This window comes from Egretta garzetta, unplaced genomic scaffold, assembly GCF_000687185.1.
Source record: "Egretta garzetta isolate BGI_Z169 unplaced genomic scaffold, ASM68718v1 scaffold427, whole genome shotgun sequence".
Lineage (NCBI taxonomy): Eukaryota > Metazoa > Chordata > Aves > Pelecaniformes > Ardeidae > Egretta > Egretta garzetta.
Window position 1 is genome coordinate 491,711 of NW_009260345.1, and position 14,271 is coordinate 505,981.

The 14,271-nt window shown below is 51.0% G+C and overlaps 1 protein-coding gene across 1 annotated transcript in view; it reads left to right on the forward strand.

Moving 5' to 3' along the window:
• Positions 1-14,271, forward strand: part of LOC104129752 (sodium- and chloride-dependent GABA transporter 1) — a 34,718-nt gene that overhangs the window by 18,073 nt on the left and 2,374 nt on the right. The window contains exons 7-15 of the mRNA XM_009642716.2: positions 2,169-2,301; positions 3,515-3,649; positions 4,600-4,703; positions 5,017-5,141; positions 5,986-6,098; positions 11,531-11,662; positions 12,396-12,498; positions 12,846-12,946; positions 13,726-13,893. Of these exons, the coding sequence (XP_009641011.2) occupies positions 2,169-2,301; positions 3,515-3,649; positions 4,600-4,703; positions 5,017-5,141; positions 5,986-6,098; positions 11,531-11,662; positions 12,396-12,498; positions 12,846-12,946; positions 13,726-13,893 (1,114 nt within the window). The remainder of the gene's footprint in view (positions 1-2,168; positions 2,302-3,514; positions 3,650-4,599; positions 4,704-5,016; positions 5,142-5,985; positions 6,099-11,530; positions 11,663-12,395; positions 12,499-12,845; positions 12,947-13,725; positions 13,894-14,271) is intronic.

Sequence of the window (14,271 nt, forward strand, 5' to 3'; positions counted from 1 at the left end):
TCCCGATACCCACTGTAGGCTCCTGGCTCCAGGAAAAAAAAAAAAATTGTCAGTCGTGGATGATGAGGTGCACCCTTTGGGGATTCCCAAATGAGCAAAAGTCTCCCCCAAAGGAACGCATCCCTGTTCCGCCCTGGGCAGGATGCATCTTAGGATGAGGCTTTGGTACAGTCAGGTGTCACAGACCCGACTGGTGCCAGTGCTTTTATCTACACAGGTAGCTCCAGGTGGTCAGCTCAAAGCCTTTTCTTTTACCAGAGATAATTCCAGATTCCACAAAGGAGCCAAGGTACAAATAAAAAAAGCTAGGCTGATGCCTGTCCCTTGTTCCTCCTAAATTTGGCTGGGAGTATTTTGAACCCGAATGGGAACACAGCTTGCCTTCTGCAGTTTATGTCCTCTGAAATTTGGAGGAAATGGAGCAGCAACAAAACGCCCCCTGCCTGCCCCTCCTTATGAGAGCTCCACAGTGTCTCTGATGTGCAAACCGCTCGGTGGAAGGGGCGGCTTGAGGCGGCGCATTTGCTTCTTTCCACAATGAAATCACTGGGTGGCTGCAAACAGCCTGGGTGGCCACCGAGGTGCCCCCGCCTGCCCCTCCATAGCCCTTCTTCTGCCAAGCCAGCGTGCACGTTGGGAGGTATCATCTGCTGGAACGAACTGATTTAGATGGGGGGGTGAAGGCAGCACTTACAGACACTGATGCCATAAAGCACTTAAACCACAGATAATATTTCTAAAGGGGTCTGTGTTGGTAGATGAACAGGAATGGGTGCAAACACCTTCTTAAAGCTTTGTTGAGCTGGAGGTTTTATCTGCAGAGGGTAATAATCCAGAATAGCCATTCTGCATCTCTCTACATGCCCTGCACTTGGGAAATGCGATTGCTGTATGTGGAGCCATATCTGCTCCCATTGGGCTGCCTCAGCCATGGCACAACACGGCATGGGCGAGCTGCCCTGCGGGCTCGCACAGCCCCTGATGCTGCAGTTTCATCACTTGCAGCGCCAGAGCTGGTTGTATTCAGGCTGTAGCAGTGTGCTGCTGTCACACTGCTACCTACGGTGTCAGCATCTCCCTGGAATCCCTTTGTGCTGCTTACAAACAGGGCAGGGAGCAGCGTGAAATAGCTGCTCTGCTTTACATTTACTCCCAGGCTTATGTTACACTAGTTTCTTCGTGTAGACAAACGGTTGGCTCCCATTCTCAACGCCACGTTGCTTTTTAAGGATTGAAGCTGGGAATTAATGAGAGATAAGAAACAAATCAGTGTTTATTCTTTGTGCAGTAAATTCTGATCACTTGTTGAGTGAAGCTAGCCAAAAGCCGTAATGATTATAAACACAATATCCCCTGGTTGCTATTTTAATTAGTAGCTATTAATTACTAACAGTTAATTGGAAATGGCTTTCTATCTGGGGAATTGCTAACATTTTATTAGAGCTACAGCACTGCCCTAATCACGTTGTGATATTGTTTCCTGGAAAATCCATGTCCCAATTTATCATTATTTTGGAAGATTGTTTCATGCTTTTGGCTGCAAGCTTCCTACCCATCCAAAAAGAAAAAAAATAGGGGGGGTTCAGTTTAGAAGAAGACAAATTTTGCTTCTCGCCACTGCACTTCGGAGAAGGCACATTAACGATAACCCTTCTGTCCTTGTGCCGGCACAGGACCTGCCGTGGCAGAGCTGCGGGAACGCCTGGAACACCGACCGCTGCTTCTCCAACTACTCCCTGGGCGACACCACCAACCTCACCAGCGCCGTCACCGAGTTCTGGGAGTACGTCCACAGCCTGCCCACACCAGGTTTCTCCCCCTTGCCGCGGCCGTCGCGCCTGCTCGCCGGGGCTGCGGCCGTGCCTGCTGGCACCTTTCCTTGGACAGCCTTGGCAGGAGGGGGGGCTCAGAGGTGGCCGCCGGCCGGGGCGGACATGGGTGTGGGTGCACTGTGCAGCTGCAGGTCAGATGGATAGAGGGGATGACAGCCTTCCTGCCTCTCTTCTTCCTTTATCTCATCATGACAAGCCTCAGGTCCCTTTCAGGGTTTTGTGGGCTCTCATGCTTGTCTGCACCTGGCCCTTTGCCCTCCAGCCGCCTCCGGGATCTCTGGTCCCCCTGCCCCCAAGGGCTGGATTCCCCCTTAACGCAACCTCTCCCGCCCCTAGGAGGAACATGCACCAGATGTCTGGGGGCCTGGGGGAGCCTGGCACCATCCGCTGGCCCCTGGCTGGCACGCTGGCCCTGGCCTGGCTGCTGGTCTACTTCTCCATCTGGAAGGGCGTGGAGTGGACGGGCAAGGTACGGTGCGAGGACCAAGGGTTTCGGTGCTACCTCTCAGTGCCATGCTTGGGTCTTGGCTCTCGAAATGTCCTCCGGATTCAATTTTGTTTGAGTGCCTATAACTAAGGTTATGATGTTTCAAGGCAGAATCGCGGTAGATGCTATTAAATTTCTGACATTTACCTTTCATGGTTGTAAAAACCAGTACCGTGTTTATGGCAATTTTCATTCTAAACGTAGAGAATAACTCTTCCCTGTAAAGTCATGGGTCTGAGCACTCAGACCCTCTGAAAGACTTGGGAAGAGATTTTCAGAGATTACTTATGTTTCCAGCCTTGGTACAGCCCTTCGAGAGGGTGAGGCCTCTTCTGGGCTCCCCCTTTTGAAAATCATGGTGTCTTAAAATGCCGGTGGGAAAAAAAACCTCACCACCTCCTTTGAAAATTTCCTCGCTGCCCTTTAGGGACTGGTGGGAGACCCCCAGATCAGACGCACGTTGTTATTCACTGTGTAGCATTTCAGGCTAGCACAGCAGAAAGGTAATTGCTCAGTTTAGTGAAACGACGATGCTGAGATACTGAGATGTGTTATTTAGAGCACAGCGTGGTGTAGCGGGACAATATTATGAAAGGAATAATCTGGAGGAGAGATTAGAAAGAAGCGCTTCAGGCACAGGTCACCTAAGCTGTTAACTTCCCCGGTGGCTCTCAAACAGGTTTTAGCTATGCAGCCGCAGCACAGCCCCAGCGATTGCCCATCGGGGCCCGGTGCTGGGGGATGGGGGGGTCCCTGCCAGCCCCTGAAACAGCGCTGGAAAGCAAGTGGTGGAGTCAAGACGACTCACGTTGTTTGATGCATTGGACTAGAGGAACACCAGCTTTAGTCCTGCAAAATAAGGATGTGGTGACTTAAAGGGATTACTTCTGTGGACTAAATTTATCCTTGTGCAATTCCCTTGTCTTTGGGCAATTCATCCAGACTTTAGCACGCTACTTTTGCGATTAGTGCGTCCTTGCGTGTCATTGGCAGAGAGAAGCCTCAAGCAGCCAGAAACATTACTAGTATGGGAACGGGAGACAGAAAACACAAGGAAATGCTGCTGAAAGTGGCAGTGCGCAGGGAGCCCGTTCCCCCCTCATGGGGACACAGGCTCGATCCAATGCCGCCATGGTCAAGAAGGCTCCTGGGCACTGGCGGGCTGAGGGCTTCTCTCCCATGGTGTCTTTTGCAGGTGGTGTATTTCTCAGCCACCTACCCCTACTTCATGCTCTTCATCCTCTTCTTCCGGGGAGTCACGCTGCCGGGAGCCAAGGAGGGGATCCTCTTCTACCTCACGCCCGACTTCAGAAGACTCTCTGACTCCGAGGTTCGTAGCCTAGTGAGGAAAGCTCTTACCTCCCGGTTGTCTCCGCATCCGTCTTCCTTAGGCACTTCCCTTGAATATTTTAAGTATTAAAAATAAAATGGAGTAGTTCCTCATTCAAGCAGTCACAGCCCTCACAGGCTGAGACAAAGCTGAAGGGCAGGCCCTTTGTGGGTGGAATTCCACGGAGCAGCTCTGCTGTACTCAGGCAGTGTTATCCAATGGGCGAGGGTTTGAGAAGTTACCCCAAGGAAGGAACCTCCCCTCCGGGCTGGGAATGCCTCACTTCACTATCCCAGGGTGGGCGATTTGGCCTTAATCTGGTGGTCCCAGAGAAAGGAGGATGTGGTGGCGCCAGCATGGGGGCCTCAGAAGTGCAACAGTACACATGGCAGCAATTTTTAGAAGTGCTTAAATGATGGCTGGTGGCCAATAATGTTGCTTTGGGTCAGGGGGGACCCAGGAGAAGCATGGAGGCTTGCAAAAGCAAAGTTTTTCAGGCAACTCAGAATCTGCCTTCTGCAGCAGCGATGCTCCTGTAGCTCCAGAGGTCACCAGCACTGAGCTGCTGCAGGATGCGTGCCTACAGCATGGAATCCCCCCTGTTGCAGACGTGTCTCCTGCAGCAGCTCAGCAGCGTGGAGGCCCTCACGCTGTACTCTTCTCCCAGTGCAACCCAGGGAACTGGTATGCAAAAACGGGAGGAAGTGATGGGCAGCATTGTCCAGAGGTTCGTGTTTGCCTCCAAGGTGCAACAGCCTTACCAGGCAAAGCAATGACACCAAGCTTTTGGCCCCAGCATCTCCCACACCCTCTCTGATAGACAGGATAAACACCAAAGCGTCCGGGTGTCTCATCCATTCCCTCCATGCCGAGCTATTGCTCAAAGGGCTGGACCCATCGAGCTGGCAGCACAGAGGAAGACAGACTCAAACCCAGCTTCTTCTCCCCAGGTCTGGATGGACGCAGCCACGCAGATCTTCTTCTCTTATGGCCTGGGGCTGGGGTCCCTGATTGCACTGGGGAGCTACAACACTTTCCACAACAATGTCTACAGGTCTGTTGGGTTTTTTCCCAGCCTCCTGCGTGGCGGGGAGTGCTCATGGGTGAGGGAGGGGGTCACGGTCAGTCCGGGGTGCCTGATCTCTGATGCCCCCTCGCTGGCAACGTGCAGCCTAGGGGGGCACGCTGCGGTCATCGCAGCAGGGCTCCCCCGCCCGCAGCACGCTTAACAAGCCACCCCTGCTACCTCTCCTAGGCACAGGAGCTGCTCTCAGCAGGGCTTGGGCTCGTGTTTATCCCACCCTTCGCTCCTGGCCTCTTGGTAGGGAACCCGCAGGTGGTTTCTTTTCTTTCTTTCTCTCTTCCAGAGACTCCATTATTGTCTGCTGTATAAACTCCACCACAAGCATATTTGCCGGATTTGTTATTTTCTCTATCGTTGGCTTCATGTCACACATCACGAAGAAGTCGATCTCGGAGCTGGCCTCCTCAGGTAAGCAGAAACCCAGGTTCAAACACAACAGCAACCTTTGAGAGCAATTTGTCAGTGAGCATGGGGTGCTCCCAGGCCTTTCCTAACTGGGACCCAAGTGTGCAACCCTTTGTACACGCCCTCCCACCAAGATGGGTCTCAGGCACCTGTGGCTGATGCTCATCGCGCTCTGGCTGCAAGGGGCATCTCTGCCTGCTTTTAATGTTCACCTTCTTTTAGTGCTGAAGTTTTACGTGCTTTTGCTGCAGTGAAATATTTAGGCCATTTGCTTTCTGAAACCTTCTTATGGAGAATAGATACTGCCTGTGTTTTCAGTAGACGTGATCAAAATTTGGAGTCCCTTTTCCATGCAAAATTTTGAAACTTTAATCTCAAAATAATTTTTAAACCAAGATGGGACTGTGTCTTTTTGCACAAAGACGTATTTTGAAATTGCTGTCTTCCCAGAGAAAACTTTTATCTCAAGAAACAGCATTTTGTAGTGGGGAAAAAAAAGACATCAGGAAAGTTATAACCAGCTCTGAATATCAGTTTATTTTTCTAGCAAAGTGCTCCAGCTCCATTTGGTAGCAGTAATTTGATGACTTTCTTGCAGGAAGAGAAAAGGCAAAGCATTTCTCCGGTCATTCCTGCCTCCCCACCCAACCCCTGTGCACCCCACTGCGTTGGTGTGTCATGGGCAAAGGCATTTCCTATATTTAATATAGGAGCATCTCTAGCTCCTATAAATACCTGCAATTCTTGACTGTGATCATTGTCCCTCTGTTCAGCTGTGGCCCTTAGCTCAGACTTCCCATCCAATGCTTTGTAAACATGGGCTCATCCCTCTTTTCATCACCAACAGGCCCCGGACTGGCTTTCCTCGCCTACCCACAGGTTGTCACACAGCTGCCCCTGTCCCCGCTCTGGTCCATCCTCTTCTTCTCCATGCTGATGATGTTGGGTCTGGATAGTCAGGTGAGACGCCCCCAGGACAAGGTGGGGTAAGATACAAAGAGATCTTCAGTTACAATGGTGGTGTCCCCTTCTCGGGACAGTGCTGAGCAGGGTCTTTGCTTACTCTTCATGGTGAGATGCAGCTGCATGAAACAAAACCTCCCATGTGGTCATCACCCCTGCGCTTGTCCCTCATGCAGGCGTATACTGCAAGTGTGGTGGGATCTGACCACTACCCCATGCACCAGCCCTTGTCCTGCTGCCAGTTAAAAATAAGAGTAATGACCAGCTTCCAGCAGCCCAGGAGAACCAGTCAGACTTAGCAGAAAATCACCATTTCCCTGTCGGAGGAAGAGGATCTTTGGAAAGCTTTCCTCCGTTCAGATCAATTTTTGGCCCTAGTGAAGTGCCGGTGCTGCTGCGTGGGCACAGCATGTCCCCATCTTGCTGGGTGACCCTGGCAGCTGAGCTCACAGCCTCTGGGTAGAGCTAGCAGGAAACTTGCCCAGCCAATGTACTTCGGGTCAAAGGAAAAAAGAGAAATATTCATTTCAAGTAATAATTGCTTTTTTCTTGTAAGACATGATTCCCCCCACCCCCAAAATGTGAAATGAGGGAAATCAGTGTTAACCGCTTCATTTTGTGTCTGCCTGACAACAGTTTGTGGTCATCGCAGCTCTCTTGGTATTTTGTGAGAAGCTCAGATTAGATTCTTTGGATCTCCTTACCGTGTCACCTTGACCAAAACGCATTTCCTGGGAGGCAAGAAAACATCGTTACTTTGGCTTACTTCCATAGCTTAGGGTAGAAAGCCTCCATCTCCTCCACTCCCAGGAGCTGGGGGCAGTGTCTCTGCACAAGGTACCCGTCCCCGGCCGGAGCCAGTGCTCGGGCGCGGCATTGGCAGCGTGTGCTGAGAAAAGCAGTGGCGCTGCGGTTGTATCGGGTCTCTCCTGTGGTGTGAGGAGGGTGGTTTGATGCAGCGTTTTGGCATTGTTGATGATAACAAAAGTGGCCCTGGGCAGAGCAGAAGCACCCTGGCCTGGTTCGTAGGTGAGCAGGGGTAGATCCTGGCAGAAGGAAGGAGCCAGGCCTTGGGAAAGGCTGGTGCCTGGGTACCCTGACTGCTTTGCCATCAGGGAAGACTCACAAGATATTTGAGGGGGAAGTGGATGGATGTAGCAAAAGGTCTCTACCCTGCCCCCCTCGGAGCCCTCACAGAACAACAAAAAAAATAGCCATGGTCTCTGTGTTTCTACCAGCGGTGACACTTTTTTTGGTGATAATGCAGCATAAGAGTAGCTACCCAGTGAAGGAATGAATTGCAGCATGCCTCCCTTTTGAGTGCATCAAAATCAAAGGCTTCTTCAAGAGCCTGTCTGTCACATCCTCCCCTGTGCCTGCCCGCTCTTCTCTTGCAGTGCAAAGCACCAGTACAAAAGGGATGCTCTCCGGGATTACAGGTAGCGTTCATAAACCCAAGTCTAGGTCATAATCAGGCTCAAAACCTATTCCTGAAACGTCACACCTGGTGTCCAGGAAAATCTAATCAACCAAACCTGGTTTTCAGTTATGGCACACTGCCATAAACACAATATAAAGCTCACATCTGCATTACCACAGGACGCTCTTTGGCAAATTATTTCAAATAGTGACTAAATGTTCCAAAAGAAGCTACATTTACAGAAAAAAAAAATAAAAAATTACTCTCCATGGATTATTCACCCAGCGCTGGTAAATAGTTTGAGACATGACAATAAGCCCTCTAAGCACTGTGTAAAATTTATTTGCTGCACTTGCTTCTGAAATACCACTTGAAATTCTCCAAGTCCCTTCTGACAGCTGGTCTCAGAGGGCAGGCAGTCTGTGGGGGGCTATCATTGCCTGCAGGAGGAGGAGGAAGGAGCGGGGGGAAACGAAGCATCAAAAGGAAAGCAAGCTTTTAAAAAAAGCGCAGATAAATACACGGGAAGAAGCTTTCTGTCTGCATGCTGGAGCTCTGATTCAATCGAACACACCATTAACAGCATGGCAGCTTATGCATATAAAACGAGTAACACGGGCGGCGACAACGGCTGCGGCTGCACACGCGTTTTGAAGTGTCCAGTTAAAAAAGAAAAAAAAAAAAGAAAAGAAAGAAGAGATGGTTTTGCTATTTGCTGATTAAATAACATTTATGGTATTTGCAGGCAGGGAGCAGCCATTTTTCATCTGGGTCGGCAGCCCAGTCCGTGAGGCACGGCAGGGCCATAGGGCTTTCCTTGCACCCTGTGCCCCCGGGGGCTGCCCCTCCTCACCGCCTGGGTGCGGGGCCGTAGGCAGGGCAGAGATGCTCGGGAGCCTGGCTAGCAAAGGAAGGTAGGGCTGAGATCTGCGTTCGTGACGCAGCAGCAAGCCCCAAGCCCTTCGGGATGGTGGGAGCGGGTCCATCACGGCGAGTCCGCCAGCCTTCCTGCAGGCGCAGCGCAGCCTCATCCGCCTCTTTCTGCCAGGGTGCTCCTCTCGTCTGTGGTTACTCAAAGAGGATGAAAGACCTATCTTGCTAGACACACGCCTCCCTCCTGTGCCCCCGATTGCCGCTCGTGTGCCTGAACGTTCACTCTGCCTCTGATCCATCCGGGCTTCAAGCCCTCTTGCGTCTAGACCCTCTTGCATAACATGCTAATGCTTTCTTTTAACCTACCAGTTTCCAGGTCAGGCGTTTTCTCCCCAGGGGAGCTAGCAAGCCTTGTGACTGCAAGCTTGCGTCCGTCCCATGTGAGGCCGCCTCTCACAGGTTATGCGTGAGGAATTCCAGCTGTGAGCAGCGAGCCCCGCTCTCCCGGCTCTCTGCTGCACATCTGGCTGCTGCGGTCGAACTCCCCACAGGCCCGTGGGTCCCGGTCAGGGTGCTCAGCGTGGCTGAGGAGGGGACAGCAAGCCCCTGACAGCGGGAGAGGATGGGAAACAGACTTTTGTTCGGACGGCAGTGCCGCCTATATTGACCCCCAAGCCCAGATGGTTGGACCCAACAGCTTGTGTAACGATGAAGCCCCTGAAGGGGAAAAAGAGCAACAGTGAGAAGTGAATGGAAATAAAATCTTTAGGAGAGAAACAACATCATAGGGCAAGGGCATGAGGAAGAACAGACTATTTGCTACAAATTGTGGCTGGAGATGGTGAGAAAAATGAGACTTTTTGGAAAGCAGACTGATGTGTACATGCGTATGTGCGTGGGAGGGTGGTGTGTGTCCCCTCACACACACACAGGGGCGCACATAGGGCACGGGTGAGACCAGGAGACACGGCAATGACCGGATCTTCCATGCTTCCACTCAGGTGCCTACGCATCTCGAGCAAGCATCTCAGGTTGGGTGTGCAGGCTGGAAAAGGTGGAACCCAGGCCAGGCAGGGAGGCAGAGTCCCCAGGGTTGGGAAGGTGAGCCTCCTCCAGGCGGCAGCGCCTCTGAAGCTTTGATGCTGGCATGAGGCAGTTTTCAGTGAATGGTATGAAGGTCATCGCCCGTTTTATGGCTAGAAAAAGCAGCTTCCCACCATTTGGTTCCCCATCTCATCCATTACACACCAGCTTAATTTTGATAGGAGGCAAAGAGATTTCAACTCACTTTGTAGCCCTGATCCCCATCATCCACCTCCCTGTCTTTCCCTCTGTGCTTTCCCTGACTTTGATCCCTCTTCCTGCACCAAAGGGCTGTCGGTTTTACTCCCTCCTGTTATCTCAGGCATCTTTTTCTTCGTTTCTTCTCCAGGGGCCACACCTCACATCCACCCTCTGCCCCGACCACCCCTGGCCCCCCTCCAAACCCTTTTCCCTCTCTGCCTTGCCTGGTGCCAGCCTGCCTGGCCCTGCCCGTGGCTCTGGCAGCGCCTGGCCATGCATCCACATGGAAGGAATAGCTTTCGACAGTGGGGTTTTTTTTTTTGTCACGACGGCTCTTCACACTGCAGCACCAGCTCAGTCCTGACTCTTCCAGACAACGAGCCAGGTGGGATGGGGTGAAGAGCTCTCTGTCAATGAATATAAAGGTGCCTCAACCCATGCCCAAACAGCAAAAGACGCTTTAATAGCACTTGTGTCCCACATAAAAGGCTTAGCTCGTTAGAAATACAAGTTGAAGCAGTTGAGCTTTGATGCTCTGGGAATACCAGCGTTCCTACAGATATAAAACCCTGGGCAGAAACACTGCCCTTTGCCTTGCTCTGTCCCATGTGGAAGCCAGCCCCAGCAGCCAGCAGCGTGCAAGCTCTCCCAGCTCGACTCCCCACTTTTCCTCCATACATCTTCCCAGCCCTCTGCTGCTCTTTTTAGTCTGTGTACCCCCTACCTCCACCTCCAGTCTAGGGTTTTTTACTTCTTGTCTCCCTATTCAAAGCTGAATCTAAAAATGCCAGTGCTTTCTAGAGCTCTCTCCCAGGGGCAGGGAGGCCCCTGACATCCAAGAGCAATGAAAACCCTTTTATTTTCATTGGACTGGCTTGTACATTTACTGAGGGTGACCAGGGAAGCTAGGAGCTTGCTGCCCTCATAAAATTCCCAGGATTTTTGCTAGAGGCATGATGTGCTCTCTGAGAGCTCTATGTCACCGGTTGTTTCTGGGAGTGAGATATAAAAGAGAATCTCACAATTTATCAAGAAATAGGAGGGAGGGATGCACTTCACATACATACAATCAAACTGTCCTCATGCTGTAGGGCAGAACTAGTAGGAAAACTGATCTGGAGGTAACACTCTTGGGGACTTCTTTATGTGTTACGGTGCAGACAGCGTTAATATATTGTGCCTGGAATGGCACTGCACAAGCCATCCAGGTGTTTTCAGCTCTAGAAAGGGCACGTGCTGGGAGGATGGGCTTTTAATGTGCTCTGTGCACTTAACGTAATGTGCTTGGGGAAGTGGAATGGAGTCAAGGCCTGGGCGGTCAGAGGTGTTGTTATGATGCACACGCACGCGAGGCTGGGCAGCGGGTAACGCAGCTCCCTAACGAGCGTTGTAGCTCACTGAGCAGCACAAGCGCCGTTGCGGTCGGCTGGGAAGCGCACACATGGGAAAGGAAGAGCAAGCAAGGTCCTGCACGTGTCCCAGCCGCAGACAGACACGTTGCTGTGACAGAGAGCCTGGCAGTCCGGGGGAGCAGGGTGGTGGCGGGGAGGCCCTAGAGAGTTCGGGGGAGGAAAGAGGAGCCTTTCCACGGGAGGCAGAAAGCAGAGGCTTCTGTCAGCTAATTTTACGTATTTAACCCTGATGCTTCTAGCTCCCTCTGTATTCAGTGGAGGGAGAGAGGCATTTTCAGAAGATGGTTTGGACCAACTTTGTGTAGAGGTGCTTCCTTTTCTAGTGTCTGCAGAGAACATTTAAAGCAAAGAGCTCGCAACATTGGAGTTAAATGTAGGAGGTGATGCTGTCAGGCTAAGATACTTATATATATGTCTTTGGTGTATACCTTTTCCCGTAGTTCTGCACTGTGGAAGGGTTCATTACAGCCCTGATGGATGAGTATCCTCATCTCCTGAGATCCAGGAAGAAGGTCTTCATCGCAGTAGTCTGCTTCATCTCTTATCTCATTGGATTCTCCAACATCACCCAGGTACAGATCGCCATGCTTGTACCTCCATTCATGGTGCCTTTCTAGTCCCGTTGGCATAGACCAACAGCACCGAAAGCTTTGGGTGAAGTGACAGCATCCCTAGGAGCCATCCTAATGCCAGATAAATGGGCTTCCTCGTCCTTGTTACAACTCATGTGACTTAGGATGCCTCCATAATTTTTACCACCATCCTATTGTCAGTCTGGCCTGGTTTTTTTGCTATTTGCTATCAGCCAACAGAGCTGCAGGTGAGGGAATGGTTGGTGCAGAGGGTTAAGATAACATAAAAAAGACCAGTCTGCTGGGTCCCTGAACCTCTGGGGCTGAAGCCAAGGTTTGTGTGTGTGGAGGTTAGGGCTGAGTGGTCTGGAGACTGTTTGTGGAGCACTGTAGGTTCATGAGGGGGCAAGGCAGCAAAACTCCCGGGAGGGGCAGAGCAGGCTAAATTAAGTGACTCCATCTAAAACAGTGAAAAGTAAGAAATCCTAGTGAATCTCTGCTTTTCTCCTCACCCTTGGCCGTGCCTGAACAGGCTAGCTAATTGTCTGCAAGAGAACATCGGTTTTGCTGCTGGGAGCAAGACTGTAGTGGAAACGTTGCAAGGTCAGCTCTACTGTCCAAGGAAATTAACTTTAAAACCAGTAGATGCAGATAGTAGCAATCCAAGCAGCCGGCTGATATTGTCGACCATAATCTATAACTAAACTCCTTGACCCTGGTTTTGTCTCCTCAGGGCGGCATTTATGTCTTCAAGCTGTTTGATTACTACTCAGCCAGTGGCATGTGTCTTCTCTTTCTTGTCTTCTTTGAGACAACCTCAATTTCTTGGTGTTACGGTAAGCACAAAAGACCTTGATCCTTTGCTCTCGTGAGTTATTTCAGAAGCCTCCCACAGTGAAGCCAATGAAAACTTTGCATCTGAAAATAGTTTAGGCTGATAACTCCAGAAAATCAGGAGCGGCAGGTCTTGCCCTCTGGTCCTTCAAGAGGAGAGCAGGAAGATGGAAGCTGCTAGCATGAATTTGCTTTTGTGTCCCTGTACCCCATCCCCTCCAGATAATGCTTCTCATGCCACAGCATTCTCACCCTCTTGCTGTGGCTGGCCTGTGCTGTGTCATGAAGAGAGGTAATAACCATGGTGCTGAGATGGGATGAGGTTTTTAGTGCTTATTTCTTCTTGTAGGCGTGAACAGGTTTTACAGGAACATCGAAGAAATGATTGGCTACAAACCGTGCATCTGGTGGAAGATCTGCTGGGCCTTCTTCACTCCTCTTGTCTGCCTGGTAAGACCTGCGGCATCCTATCTTTAGGAGTGGATCCAGAAGGGCCTCTTATCTTGGATGGGCTGTAGAGGAAACACTGTGTTCTCAACCCAGCATAGGTCTGGTGTAAGGTGGTCCTAGGCAGACTTGAGCTGGGTAAAGTCATACAGGAGCATCTTTCACTCTGCCCACTGGAAATCGTCCATAAGAAAAGCTCTAGATGATTGTTTTAACCTAAATGAAGCCATCAGTTCTTCTTTCTGAGATGCCAAAAGCTAAGCAAATAATTTACTTTTTGCAAAGCTATGATTGATTCTGGGGAAGGCTCTCAGCTGTTCCAGCTCCAGCCTCAACCCTGGTAGGCTTTTCAGAGGAAAAGCCATCAGCAAATGCAGCGTGACTGACTGCGGAGCAATTTTGCCTTTGCTTGTTCCTGCCCTTCCATCAGGAGCAGTACAGGGAGTGGTGTGAGAAGGCCAACAGTAGGAAGATGAAGTCCCCCGAGGCCAGCTGTGAGGGTGCTATTAACTTGCCTTAGGAGCTGGTAGGGGGACACTGCTTGTCTGAGTAGTCTAGTGAAGAAGGAAATCAGGGGCATTCCAGCTCCAGCTTTTTAGATAGGATAATAAGCAATAATACGAAACTACCACTTGTTGGGCCAAGAGCATCTAGACTAGTTTAAGGATCTGTTGGGTTGCTGTTAGGCTGCTGGGAGCTAAGAGGATAGTGAAAGAAAGAATGGCTGGATGGACCCTGATTTTGCACACCTTCACCTGTGATGGCTGGTGCTCTTTTCCCAGGGCGTGTTCTTCTTCAGCGTGGTGGAAATGACCCCTCTGACACTGGGAAAATATGTCTATCCCGCGTGGGGACAAGGCATCGGTTGGCTTATGGCTCTGTCCTCCATGGTGCTGATTCCAGGATACATGCTCTACTGTTTCTTCACCTCAACGGGGACTCTCCGGCAGGTATGAGCAGCTTCACCTCTCCTCTTCTGCCCTCTACTTGGGGTAAGCCTCCCACTGAACGAAGCCTAAGAAGAACCAAGCAGACTCTGCTCTGACAAAGTTGTCAGAGAACGTAAGGCTGGTGCTGCAGGAGCTCTGCACACCCTCTCCTCCAGCAGGGCTCAAATAAGCCCCAGCACACAGAAGGTCTTCCGGTGACCCGGGCTGGCTGGAGAGGACTTACTAGCACAACTGAGCACTACCATGCCTACATGGCTGGGAGTGCTGCTGGGCAGCTCATGGCTGGCTGTGTCTGGCTGAGTGGGTAGACCTTCAGGTAGTCTCTCCTTAGGTCAGTGTGTTGCCCCTCAGTGAGCTTTCTGTTACCAGCACAAAAAG